Source organism: Microcaecilia unicolor, chromosome 8 (assembly GCF_901765095.1).
Source record: "Microcaecilia unicolor chromosome 8, aMicUni1.1, whole genome shotgun sequence".
Lineage (NCBI taxonomy): Eukaryota > Metazoa > Chordata > Amphibia > Gymnophiona > Siphonopidae > Microcaecilia > Microcaecilia unicolor.
In genome coordinates, this window is record NC_044038.1 from 22,232,057 (window position 1) to 22,246,828 (window position 14,772).

A 14,772-nucleotide genomic window follows, 5' to 3' on the forward strand; every position below is an offset into this window, starting at 1 on the left:
TTTGTTTTTGGATAGTCTATAAATTTGTTAGGAATCGTAATCAGTGTGTCATTTGGAGGGGCTGGTTATAGGGGACACCCTAGCACTGTTTTTTTTCTCCTGGCAAGGGCCACGAAAACAGACATCATGTTGGGAGAATCAGGTGTTCAACATTCAGAGTTTCTATTTACTTACTTATGATATTTATATCCCACATTAAACATGAATTAGGTTGAAACTTGGGAGCATTTAAAATCTTTTTTTTTTCCTGTGCCAACATCAAAATAAAAAGATGGCATGTGGGAACTTGCTCCTGTTGTTTTGTGGATTGCAGTGGTATATTATAATTGATGTTTTTTGTGGTACTTGCTTTCAAAGAGTATCTTATATAAGTCCACCATTAGCAAGTAAAAAAAACTGTCTCCTGTGTATCAGATTGTGAGGAGGAAAAGACTTCAGATACTCGGAAATAGCTAATTTAATAGTCTGTTAAACCGAGTCGCACAGCGTTTACTGTGAAATATAACAATTTCTTTAAGTAAAACTGCTGGCGAAGTCAAAAACCTCGTTATCCGCTGATATTTATGCTATATTTTTTGTTATTTCATAGCCACTATAATCACACTTGCCTTTTCTGTTACTATTTTTTCACAGAGAGGTTTTGAATAATGAGGGAAGGGGTTTCCTTCGTGCAGAAGTTTTGTCCAGCGTCAGTCTAAATGTACTAACATTGTCCAGTTCAGCACACTATTAGCCGCTGTTCATACAAAGTTAATTATGTTCAGTGGAAAATAAATCTGTTGGCTCAGGCTGCTTGCTATGTGAATATTCCATCACTGTTTCATTATTGCTACCAAGTATTACATATTAAAGGCATTTGCTTTAAACTTTATTTTAATTCATTTATCCAGTCCTTACATGCACATGGTTTTGCTTTGTAATCCCAAAGGTGAATCCTATGGGTGGTTGAACAATTAGGTATAAACTGTGTTGTTTCTGACTTGTTTGGGAATTTGGACTGATCTGTACATCTGCTGTCTTAGCAGAGTATGGAAGAAAATTATTTATGTTACTTTTACCAGTATTTTTAACTGATTATAGAATCTGACTTTCTTGGGGGGGGGGGGGGGGGGTCAAGGTGACTGTGGCACGGCAAGGGCTGGGCGGGTCGGGAGCTGGGATGGAGGAGATTACTTGCAGCGGGGATGGGCAGGGATGGGTTAGATTCCGGCGGGGACGGGTTAGATTCCTGTCCCCATGCAATTCTTTAGTCAGAACCAGCTGTAGGGTTTCTGTGCTATGGGCTTTGCTGAATCCGAATTGAATAGGAAGTATGCAGGAGTGGTCGTTGAGGTATTTTGAGAATTGTTGACTAACATATGTCTCAATTAGCTTAGTGAAGATCAGTATGCTCGCCATAGGGTGGTAACTAGCAAGCGTCAATAGATCTAGGCCTCCTGCCTTTGGGATGGAAGTTAGATCTATTTGGCCCATCTCTGTGGGAAGAATGCCCTTGTTTAACAAATTGTTGATCATATCTGTTATCCAGTGGGTAAAAGGGAGAGAGACTGAGGAGAAGAGGTGAGAGGGGCATGCGTCTAGTGTGCAGTGAGAGTGGGCCAGTTTTGTTTTGTTTTTTTTAGGAAGGAGGTAACTTCTTCATTACATTTCATCTGCCATTTGAATGCCCGGTCTTCCAGTTTCATAAGGTCTTCCTGCAATTTTTCACAGTCCACATGTGTTTTGATAATTTTGAATAGTTTTGTGTCATCTGCAAATTTAATCACCTCAGTCATCGTTCCGATTTCCAGATCATTTGTAAATATGTTAAATAGCATCGGTCCCAGTACTTCCCAGTTCCTTCCATACTGCTCCACAGAGAAGTTCCATAACTATAGCAGTGATTCTCAAACTGGGTTCCTGGGAACCCCAGGGGTCTCTCTGAGCTCTCTTCAAGGGTTCCTCAAAATTAGATTCTAGAATCTGTTTGTATGAGCATATATATTTGTTTATATAAATTGTGGATTCCATATTGTATGAAAAAATATTTTAGGGGTAAAAAAAACATGGGAATCACTGCTCTACAGTAAGGTCACAGCCCATGGAGAATCGAAAACAGCAAAATGATGAACGGAGTGCAGGGTTAGGGTTAATGTTAGGGGGTATCAACCAGGCAGTTGCCCTGAGCCCCCGTAGAACTGTGAGTCCAAAGCTTGTTTCAAACTGATAAAAGAATAGCCTGAAGGTGGGTTTTGGGGACCCCTCCCTAGTTTCTGCCCCGAGCCCCTGCAGGCTTTAGCACTGGCCCCGCATGGGAAACTCAGATGGATTACTTGCTATTGAACAGAACACAGACAGGAAGAAGGGGATTCAGCCCCTTCTGTTTAATATTCATTCCTTCCTCACCTCCACATCACTAATTCTGCTATTCAAATTGTAGAGAGCCAACCAGTCATGTATCCAGTAGGAGAATCTCCTGTATTGTGTTGAATGGTGCGCTCTTCACGATGTGGCTGTATCAGAAGTGAAAATAGTAGGGATCGGTAGCATGCCTCTTACCAAGCTGCACATCGTGGGCTCAGTTTACCCAAATTCCTCTTGTTCTCCAGAGGGTAAACGGTGGAAAAATCAGAACAGCAGCTTTCATAAAAGAAAATGTGTGAGAGATAGCAAAAAAAAGAAAGAAAGAGAGAAAATGTTCATTGTAGCCCAAAATGAAAATTTCCAGAACATGCAGGAGGAGACATCACCACCAGAGGCGCTGTTTACACCTTGCATTGTACTCTCCTACCTATGGATTCAGGTGGAAACAGGTGGGACCTTACAGTTGTGGAGCAAATTAGGAATTGCTCAGGGCCAGAACCATTGGTGGTAGTGCTTTCCAGCTACAAACAAAAAGAAGTAGTGGACTGCTTATTATGATAATTGGTTATATGTTTAGTGCTAAAAGGAGCGAACACTGTAGAGAGAGACATGTAAGAGAGACACTGTAGAGAGAGACACGCCTCTGAATGGAAGAATGTAAAACGTAGAGAAGGGACCACCCTTCTCCTGTGGCGTAGCAAGGAGGGGGGAGGGGTGGTCCACCCCGGTTGTCAGCTCGGGGGGGGGGGGGTGCTCCCTGTAGCTCCCCCCCCCCCGGGTGCAGCACGATGACACCCCCCCCCCCCTGACCCAGTGCCTACCCTCCTCAGCTCCCTCCAACCAGCTGAGCACCCTAGCTTTAAAGAAATTTCGGAAGCCGTGGAGAGGCAAGGCGCAGTGCCTCGCACCTGCAAGTAAAAGAAATGAGGATCGTCATCGGGCCTTCCCTCACGCTGTCTGTCCCACCCTTGCGGAAATAGGAAGTTGCGTCAGCGGAGGGCAGGACAGACAGCGTGAGGGAAGGCCCGATGACGATCCTCGCTTCCTTTACTTGCAGGCGCGAGCCGCTGCGCCTCGCCTCTCCATGGCTTCCGAAATTTCTTTAAAGGTAGGGTGCTCAGCTGGTTGGAGGGAGCTGAGGAGGGTAGGCACTGGGTCGGGGGGGGGGGGTGCAACGGCGAACCGCCCTGGGTGGCAGCCCTCCTTGCTACGCCACTGCCCTTCTCTACGTTTTACGTTCTTCCATTCAGAGGCGTGATAACTTGTCTATCATTGGGTTAATCAGGCTGCAGTTTAGGGGGAAGGTGGATGATGGCCCTGAGGTCTAGCTGTTGAAAACGACCATGATCGATAAGGATGGGATCATTTTCCAAACACGATCAAATCAGAGAAGTGCTCCAAATCCACAAACAGCCCTGGTTTGTCCTCACTTGTGTTTATTTCCGCTGTTTGCCTTTAGGTTCCGGACAAATACTTTTCCATTCTCCTGGACTACCTGGAAGGCCTGCAGGGCAGTGCCCGAGAGCTGACTGTGCAGAAAGCGGAAGCCCTCATGAAGGAACACGAAACCGTGGAGTGTGACGACAGCGCTATCCTGGAGAAGATGGAGAGGATCCGAAAAGTCCTGCAGCTGCTGTCATAGCTGTGCCCTAGGCTTGTCTCTCTGTGAGCATTTCCATTAACAAGCTCTCGGAATGAATGATGGGCCCCTTTTACTAAGCCGCGTAAGCATCTACACGCGCTTGACGCGCACCAAAATGAACTTACCGCCTGACTACCACGTGCCTCTTGCGGTAATTTCATTTTTGGTGGACGCGCGTCTGAAAAATATTTTTTATTTTCGGATGTGCGTAGTGGATGCACGCCAAATGGCATCTGATACACATAGGTCATTACCGCGCAGATTCTTTACCGCTAGGTCTATGGCTGATGGTAAGGTCAGACACCCAAAATGTCCACTCGGTCATTTTGATTTTGCCGCACGTACATTTTCGGCAAAAAAAAGGCATATTTTGTTTGTGCGCTGAAAAATATTTCTGTGCATGCCCAATTACCGCAAGCCACTTTTTACCGCAGCTTAGTAAAAGGACCCCCCTATATTCCTTAACAAAGTGTCTTTTTGTTTTTATTCGTTGCGTTTGGCATCTTGTCTTCACACAGCCTTGTTTCATCTATGCATTTTTTTAAAGGTGTACTGAATTTGGAGGCAAGCAAGATTTTTTTTAAAGGACTCTGATTGACAGTTTGCTGAGATCTGTTTCCTCCATGACATCTAAAAGTGAATCTGTCATAGATTTCAAATCTCAGGCATATGTCCTCTGATCATCTTTATTGTGTAAACACTGCCTCTTCCTTTTCCACTTAAACTGCCAGAAAGTTATTCAACAATTAAAGATTGTCAAAATCAGCATTCTGTCTGGAAACCAATGTCAAAAGCTTAAACAGCGAACGTGATCAGTTATGGTGGTCTGAGGCTTTTTTGACAGATTGTTCTACGTCTTTTGGGTTCCTGACAATGCTGCTGTTTCTTCATCTTGGACTGTGTGGGCCGGATACGAATAGAGGTATTTCTGAATCTCCAGGGATCTCACATTACAGCCAATATCGATATCAAATTAACCAAAATACAATCACTGACCTATTGAAGAACTGAGGTGCTTTGTCCAAATATTTACAAAGATCTGTTTGAACACAGCATAATAATTCTTAAATAATGTACAAATTTCAGACCCAGTTGCACAATGGTGTGAGAGGCTGGCTAATGATTTTGAGTTTTTAAGGGTGTTGAGCCGCCGGCGTGCAGGGGGAGACCAGGAGCACACTGTGGAAGGAGCAAAACTTTAGAGCCCGCCCTGAACCTTGCCGTAGAGGTAAACGTGGGGGAGAGAATCTGAATGAAGGCTGGGGAGGGAGGGAGGGAGCATGAGAGAAACTGGGGATATAAATCTCTTATCTGTCCCTTTCGCCTCTACTGCTAATTCTAGACTCCGTTCCTTTTATCTCGCTGCACCTCACGCCTGGAATAGACTCCCCGAACCTATACGACTAGCCCCGTCTGTGGCCGTTTTCAAGTCCGGACTCAAAACCCACCTCTTTAAAGCTGCTTTTGACTCCTAACTCGCTTGCCCTGTCCTTTACCCTCACCTCTTTATTCCCTTACCTTTAATTGTTCTGTCTGTTTACCTGTCTTTCTAGATTGTAAGCTCTTTGAGCAGGGACTGTCTTTTGTGTTTGGTGTATAGCGCTGCGTATGCCTTGTAGCGCTATAGAAATAATATGTAGTAGTAGAGGGAGAATACTGGGTTGTGTTCAGCACCCCAATCATTTTGAAAAGTTGGCTTCTATGGTATGATGTGATACTACATGTACATGTCACGGTGGTGACTGTTTCCTTGTCTGTGCTCACCTCGCCCTCTCGTGGCCAGAACCGGTGGCTGCTATGGACTGTCACACGTTCCAGATTTCAGCCCAATCCGGTCCAGATCTTCTGGGCTGCCAGACTTGCTTTTCTTGTTTGTAGCTGCCTTGTGATTCCTGCAGCTGAGCTTCAGCAGCTGATGGGCTTTATTAATCACCTGGAAACTTCTGTGTTTGCCTTTGCATCACCTAAGGTCCCTGGTATGCTGGTGTGCTCTGTGCATTTCTGCCTAGTCCAGTTTATTGTCTGAGAGTCTTGCCTGTTTCTAGTCTAGTCTTTGTGTAGTTTATCTTGTACTGTATTGCTTGTTTCCCAGTCTTGTTTCTTTGTATTTCTTTGTCTAATTCTTGGTGGTCTGTGTTTCTTGTTTAGTGGCTGCCTGGCAGCTTTCAGTTCTGTCTCTTACCTGTCTGTGTTTACTTTCTTAGTGGCTGCTTTGCAGCTTTTAGTCCTTGCTCTCAAGCCTGTCCATATTCCTGCCTAGTGTTGTATTGTCTGTCTGTGAGTCCTAGCCCAGTAGTCTGTCTTGCTTCCCATGTATTTTCCTTTCCCCTCTGACCCTCAGTCCCTTTTCAGCCTAGTTGGTATCCAGTTCCTGCCCTGTCCTGTAAGTCCTGCCGGCCGCCTGCACCCAGGGGCTCAACTCCTGGAGAAGGGCAGTCAAGTGCAGGTGAAGTCTAGCTGTTTCTGTCAGAGTTCTACCTTGTCTCTGGTGTGGGGTGGTCACTGCTGCTCCCCGGCAGTGGTCCAAGGGCTCACAAACCTAGTTTCTGCCTTGAAAACCTAACAATACATACTTGATCTTGATTTGTCCTTTTGCCATTTTCAGGGAACAGACCATAGAAGTCCACCCAGCACTGGCTTTAATTCCCAATTGCTGGCGTTGCCATCTAAGCACCGCTAAATACGTTTGGTTCCATTCTTTTCCAATGGATTTCCAAATAATATGTTTGTTTGACAGAGATTCTTTGAGACTTAATACTGCAAGAATCTTGCTCCGCACATCTGATCAAAAGGATCGAAGGTTGTTACACCCGAATAGTAAAGGAATGAGGGTACCACATTCTTTTTAGCATGACCAACACAAATCTTTGGTAGATAAGTCAGTTTTTCCAAGATTTTATTAGCATCCACAAAGATCAATCTTATTAAAAAAAAATAATAATGACTGGGTAATTGAAAATGAGAGTGAAGATCTCAGACCACAAAGTCAAAGGATTTGCCACTGATCTTCTGCTATGGATGTACCAATGTTATTTCCCCAAACTTTTGGGGTACCTAAACTGTAGTTCCTTGAACTGAATTTAAAAGATTTATTAAAAAAAAAAAAAAAAGAGACGCAACATAGGAAGAGAAAGATTCTAACAGCAAATCACTGGAAAGAGATGTAACATTTACTTTTGGGAACATTTCAAAGTATGTTGTAATTGATACCAGGAAAAAGTTGAGAATTCACTGAGGTTATTTGATGTAATGATTACCAGTCTCCCTGCTTGAATACAACAATTTGTGAACATCTGTAAAGAGAACTTACATCCAGTAAAGTGGACTTTTCTTGCCCTTGAAAGCTTTTGTCTCAAATTGTTCACTGTACAAGGAGCCACCTGTCATTTTTTTTGCTGCTACAAATTAATACATTTAACCCTCTGGAAATAGAAATGTTTCTTGAGAAATATATGAAACCTGACAGCTGTCAAATGTTCTTGCTAATGAACAGTTGTATATACCAGCTGTGGTCATTTGCAGCTCTGATTCTGGACAGTGAATGATAGAGTAAAATGTCAAAATGAAACATTCAGTTTTTCAGTGTTCACCACCCACCAGGTGTCAGATCAAGAGGTTCCCCTTTCCACTCTAGCAGTAATGAAAAGGAAGCAAGTTCAGAAAGGTTCTGGGTCAGTTACCTGGCAATGCCAACAACAGTGGTATCACCTAGAAGTCAGTATTTGTGCAAATGGTGATGCCCCACATTTACACTTGTGAGCATGTACTCTGCAACTTTTCCCTTACTCCCCGAACTACATATTTCCCTTACTCCCTTCTATACATCTTAGTTATTTATTTTAAAAATTTATATCCCACTGTCTCTCAAAACTTCTAGTGGGATACAAGCAATAACATACAAAATAATAGTAAACAAACCAAAACAACAAACAATACAAAAATAAAATATCCTAAAATACAAGAAAATATGTCAAATAGGTGGTTGGGAGGCGGGGCTAGTGGTTGGGAGGCGGGGCTAATACTGGGCAGACTTCTATGGTCTATGCCCTGAAAATGGTAGATTCAAATCAAGGTCAGGTATACATATAAAGTAGTGCATATGAGTTTATCCCCGCAGGACCTGTGTCCATTCCTGCAGGAGTACCGTGGACCTGGAGGGGGGATCTCTGTGGTACCTGTAGGACCCCTGCTAACCCCATTCCTGTGCAGCTCTCTACTCAGAATATGCAAAACAATACCCTGTTAGCCCACTGTAGGTTATACTTAACAACACATCTACACGGGTACTTCAGCTGGAACATAGCTCCTTTTTGAAGTACTTTAGGACGCAACAGAAGAAGCTGTTTTCTTTTGCGTGGCTCTAGCCACATAAGGAAAAATACAGATTTTCAAACCACAAAAGGAAAAGTCTCTGTGAGGACAAAACAGTCTCATGATTTTCTCTCTGTCCAAATCAGGAGCCAACATTACTATCAGTGTGGTTGGTACAGCCTGTTTTTCAATAGATGTTTCAAGAAAGTTGTTAAACCAGTCTGGAGATTGGGTTCCACAGAATCCTCCAAAACTTCCGGCTGTGATGATTTTTTAACTGGTAGGTAATAAACTTTAGTCACCAATGGAAAAACCACCTCAGGAATTTTTAAAACGTCCACCATATTCTTCCAAACATTTCTTTAGCTGATATATTTTTAACTTTAGGAAAGTTAATGAAGCAAAGTTGGTTACTTTTGGACGCATTCCTCAGGGATTCTAGCTTATTATGAAGTAAATTCACATCTTTAATTAAAGCCCCTCTGATCTGAGAAGTAGATTCAGATGAACCTTCCAGAGAATCAACACAAGTCTTCAGTTTACCCAACTCAACTTCCTTGGGAATCAAGTCGCACTGACAATGAAATGGACTGTTGATGCACAGTAGAAATTGAAGGGATAAAGTCTTACCCAGCTTCTCTATTGCTTGCCAAATGGAATCCAAGGAAATTACCTCTGGATGTTGAAGCATGAAGGAAAAACGCAGTCACTTCAGGCGAGGCCTAGACCAGGATCCCTGCACACCAAGTTCCGTCTGAGGCGCTGCTTCCAATGAGATCATCTCTCCACTCTGCTTCCCCTCCATTGCTGCTAACTCGGATAAAGGCAAACATCCAGCCGCCCACAGCCGGTCCCTTTCAGGGGTAGATCTCACTGTAGCCAGGTTTGGGGGAGCCTGGCCTTTGCCCAGGTTCAAAGATGTGTCTGTTGCCAAGAGAAACGCCTCTCTTGCAGATGCTCCCAGCGGCATGCACACGGATGACTGCATGGAAAGGACCGAATGCTGGATGTGATGGTCCATAGGACCTAACTTTGGGTTAGAAGTCATGACAGTGATACTGGTCCGACTGCTGCCCTTCGGGGCCAAGAAGAAAAAAGGAATGAGATGCGTCCGAACACTCAAGAATTCAGCGGTAGCCATCTTGCCAAAGCGCCTCCCCCCCACACCTGCTTTCAGCAGACAGAACGACAGCACCCAAAAATTAGGTGCAGGATCCATGCCAAATGCTATTCTATAAATGCTCCACCTGAATGAACCAACCCCTTGTTATAGTCCTTATAGAATAGTCCCAAGGGTGCTTATGTGCAGAAATGCTCATTTGTCCTGCATATACACAGGTGGGGATGGGTTAGATTTCCAGTGGGGATGGTCAAAAATTTCTATCCCCATGCAACCCTCTAATTCTGAGTAACTGCAGGCACTTAGTTATAGAATCGCCCTTATATACCGTACATACAGTATAATGACCCCCATAACTGCTCTTGAGCAGGCCTAATCTAAATGTATAGATTAGATAGTGGCTGCAATCACTGTTATCCAGATAATTCCTTTCTCCGCCCCTTTGCTATACGTTCTCATGTCTGAATTCTATAGTAGAGAAAAGTGACTTTGGGGTCCTTTTACTAAGACGTGCTAGCGTTTTTAGCGTGATGCCCATAGGAATACATTGGTATCTCTGGCACTTTAATGCACGCCTATTTTTAGCACACGCTAAAAACGCTAGCGCGTCTTAGTAAATGACCCCCATTATTCTTTAATCATGCAGCGCAAAGGGAATGGATTTGCAGCGAGACTGATTTTCGGAAAATCTAAATTTGAATCTGCCAAGCCCCTTCGAGAAAAATTGCACTGGCTTCCCATCAAAGAACGAGTTGCCTTCAAGGTCTGCACCTTGATTCACAAGATCATCTATGGCATAGTTCCAGAATATATGCTAGATTTAGTTGACTTATGTCACCAGGGAGAGCGCTCCCGGTACAATCCAGAAACAAATGTCTACCAGCAACTTCAATTTTAAGGCTTTTATTCCATGCAGGTTTCTAGTAGACCTGATACACGGTTCCAACAGCAGCATTCACCTTTAATCTTAAACACATATAAGCCACCTGAAAGTGTGTGGCAAATAGTCCCCTTTAAGCAGTAGGCTGCCAGCACCTACCAGGATTCAATACAGGCTCACAGTCAGCTTCAGTCTGGGCTCTTTATCCAGTGCACAGTAAACAGTAGTTCAATTCCCAAGACAAACAGTTCATTCAGTTCATCATCCCAGTTAAATCACAAAGCAGCCTTGACCTTCAGGAGGTTTCAGTACTTTAGGGACTGCTCAAACCCAAGGGATTTTTCCCTGCAACTGCTTCTCTCCTCCTGAACTGAACTCCTCTGGGACTCCTTCCCACCTGCCTAATCAATCCCTGGCTTCTGTTCTCACAACCAATCATTCTCCTTCCATTAACTTCCCCCACACTCATACCAGCTGAGTTAAGCATTAGACTAATGATGAGTTCCTGCACACAGGGTTTCTTATCTCTCTTTCCCCCTAGTGGCAGCCAATCTACACATCCTGCCAGCTTACACCCATGTCTTCCCCGATTGCAGCTAGGAGTCCAGTCCGGGTTCTTCATCTCACCCCCTGGCTCCTTGCCTGCAATGCCTTCTGGGACTTGTATTTCAAACTGAAACCGCCTTAACCCAACTACCCTGGATGTGACTATCACACTTACCACCCAGAAACAGATCTAATTCCTCCTGACCTTACTTAAATCTACACTACCCGGATTGTGTTGGCCTCAAATACAAATCTACATATGCCTCCAACTTTCCTTTCTTGGGTATTCGACTGTGGAATGCCTTACCCAAATTAGTTAAATCAACCCAGAACTATCTAAAGTTTAGAAAATGATTAAAGTCCATCCTATTCAAAAAGGTCTGTTCTTCAGATGCAACTTAATCAATTTCTTTAGTTTCAAATAATCCAGAAACACTTAAACCTATTTTCTTTACTATTTCTGTTGTTTAAATATGATGCCAATCTTTCATTTACTGTTTGTACTGTTTAAATATACTATTAGTACTGTAGTCCTGATATAGCTTATGTAAGCCACATTGAGCCTACAACCAGTGGGAAAATGTGGGATATAAATGCTTTAAATAAATAAAAATAAATAAATAAAAGCAGTTTACATATATTATATTTTATACGTGGGAAAGCACATACCTTTGCAAACATTTCAAGCTTTTTGTGTCTTTACCAGGGAAATTCTGTTTTCTTATACCATGACATACATTTTTTTTTTCATTTAAATATGCTTTTTGTAGCGTAGTTTGCTTTTCCAGGAGATTTTCTGTTAAGTATCGGGCTTGACTCGGTGCTGTTTATCCTTCTTGAAGTGCAGCAGAAAATGAGAGGAACCATCAGTGTAAGGAAGTCATAGTAATAGTGGGGGCAGGCTGGCTAATTCAGCATTAACACCAAAAACATTGCTACTCACCCCAAACTGTCTGTATGAGAGAGACAACCCCACCCCACAGCTGTGTGACTATCTCTAGCTCCAAAGCAGGACAATTATAGGCAGCCTCTGTAAATAAATTTGTATAAATAACCAGCCCCCCCCCCCCCCCCAACTACTTTTCTGAAACTTCCCCTCCGTTTTCATGTTGGTCCTGGCTAGCAACAGAAAATAGAAGAGCTAGACAGAAAGGTATGTGATTTGTGGTATGTGAGCGCCATCCTCTGGAAGTTAGGAGTATAATCCCAAGTGAAACAGCTTCCTGTACTTTGGTACAGTGTAGGGTGAAGGCTTCTATTGGTATTCTACAGGTTGCACAAAATCTTTGTAGCATGTAACTCGGAGCATCTGAAGGCAATTGAGCATGGTAGTAGCTTATTTTTCTGTATAATTCTCATGCAAGATAGAGACATTAATGATAAAAAGAAGAGAGTGGTACACATCCTTGCAATATATCCAGCTGCACACTGTGCCAACACATTTCACAGGATCCCACAGTCATTCACAAAGGAAAAATATTCAACATAAAGGAATCTTTCACCTGCTTATCTTTTGTGTTTCACTTATAGATACAGATATCAACATTTGCTTATTTCTGATCTGAAGAACAAGGGTTATTAAATTTGCCGATGACACACAGTTATTCAAAGTTGATAAATTGCAGGAGGATTGTGAAAAATTGCAAGACGACCTTACGAGACTGGGAGACTGGGCGTCTAAATGGCAGATGATGTTTAATGTGAGCAAGTGCAAAGTGATGCACATGGGAAAGAGGAACCCGAACTGTAGCTACGTGATGCAAGGTTTTGCATTAGGAGTTGAAATCCTCTGCTCAGTGTGCTGCGGTGGCAAAGAAAGCAAATAGAATGTTAGGTATTATTAGGAAAGGAATGGAAAATAAACGAGGATGTTATAATGCCTTTATATCACTCCATGGTGCGACTGCACCTTGAATATTGTGTGCAATTCTGGTCACTGCATCTCAAAAAAGATATAGTGGAATTAGGAAAGGTACAGAGAAGGGCGACGAAAATGATAAAGGGGATGGGATGACTTCCCTATGAGGAAAGGCTGAAGTGACTAGGGCAGCTTGGAGAAAAGACGGCTGAGGGGAGATATGATAGAGGTATGTAAAATACTGAGTGGAGTGGAATGGGTAGATGTGAATCGCTTGTTTACTCTTTCCAAAAATACTAGGACTAGGGGGCACGCAATGAAGGTACAAAGTAGTAAATTTAAAATGAGTTGGAGAAAATATTTCTTCACTCAGCATGTAATTAAACTCTAGAATTTGTTGCCAGAGAATGTAGTTAGCTTAGTGGGGTTTAAAAAGGGTTTCAATAGCTTCCTAAATGAAAACTCCATGAGCTATTATTACAATGGACTTGGGAAAAGCCACTGCTTATTTCTGGGATAAGCAACATAAAATGTATTGTACTGTTTTGGGATCTTGTCAGGTACTTGTGACCTGGATTGGCCACTATTGGAAACAGGATACTGGGCTTGATGGACCTTCAGTCTGTCCCAGTATGGCAACACTTATGTACTAATTTCTTATGTAACAGAAATGGGCAGAAGACTTGCAACATTTCCAGTTGGGGCTGGTAGCAGCAATTATCATTGGTTGCAATGGTGAAGCAAAAGGACCAGTTATGGAGGTTTACATAAGGACTTTCAGGATCCCTGGTCTATCCAGCTTGCAGGCACAGAAGCAGGGGCAGCCCAACTGCTCATTCATCTTCCTTTTCTGTGTCATTCTTACTTTTGCCTGACTTTCCTGAGTACCTTCCATGCCGACAACATGGTAAGTCGGAACTGGGTAAGCATCAAGCATCTGAGCCACAAGAATGTAAAAGTCTCATGGGGAAGAAAGTGTGAAATGTGTTTGGGAAATTGGAATGATCCGGTTTTCTCTGTGGTGGTTTACTGTAATCAGCTGCCACGCTCAGAAGCACTTGGGACTATTCATTGTCTTTGAGACAATTACTCTGTATCCGGGATATTAACCTCTGACCCCTGAGGCAGGCACCTGTGGGCGCCGAAACACGGCCTGTGTCGGGACATTTCCATTAAAGTTTGTACCATTGTCCCTGTCTTGGAGGCCCTTCTGTGCTTAGTTTTGCTGTTTGAATTTGTGTCCTTTCGAACCCTCTCTTCTTCTGCCTGGGAAATAAATACACCAGGTAGGTGAAGGAGGCGACACGGAATGGCTTGCCATAGTTGGCAGAGTGGGAGAGTCTCGGAATGGCTGGAATGTCTCTGAACTTGGAGGAACGTCCCAGGTGTATACAACAGGAGCCACTCTTGGCAGCATGCTGGTGTGTCCTCAGTGCCCAGTCACTAGCTGAGCCATCCTGTGGGTATAATCTAGGCAGATACTGGGAAGAATTCTTCCCAGCAAACCAAATAACTGCTAAATTTGGATCCCCTGGTTGTTCCCAGCCTTATTTTTTCTGCAACTTGTTTGTAAGTTCTTGAACTGCAGGACAAATGTAGTGGATTTGGGCTGTGAGTTAGCTGTGTTATTCCAGATTTAAATATGATACATTTCTTTCCATGCACGGACTTTTTCTAACCCCACCCTTATGCGTATCTTCTCTGATTTGTCTGCTTTTCTCTCTCTTCTGTTGTTCACTGCTGCACTGTATTAAGAGCTTATGGGCATGAAAACACTGATCTCCAGAGCACCTGTTTTCACTTACCAAAAGTCATTCAGAACGGCAAGAATGTGCTTAGTCTCCAACCACGTTAAGTTGATGAAGATTTCATGTGATTAAAAAGAGCCCATTACTGCATCCTACCTGATAATTAGAAATCTCAGATGCACCGGAATGCTTGAGATGGGGAAAGGTGGAATGACTTTGGTTTAACAGAGCCCTTAATGGGCTGGACGTATACTTAGACGTTAACTGGATATGACTTTGGCCTCGGATGCACTTGAACGGTAATTATTAGGGACTGTTATTTGG

At 43.2% G+C, this 14,772-nt stretch overlaps 1 protein-coding gene across 1 annotated transcript in view; it reads left to right on the forward strand.

The window, feature by feature from the left end:
* C8H7orf50 (chromosome 8 C7orf50 homolog) overlaps positions 1–4,121 on the forward strand; it is a 292,879-nt gene extending 288,758 nt beyond the window's left edge. The window contains exon 5 of the mRNA XM_030212353.1: positions 3,803–4,121. Coding sequence (XP_030068213.1) covers positions 3,803–3,985 — 183 coding nt within the window. The 3' untranslated portion in view covers positions 3,986–4,121. The remainder of the gene's footprint in view (positions 1–3,802) is intronic.
* Positions 4,122–14,772: the final 10,651 nt, after the last annotated feature.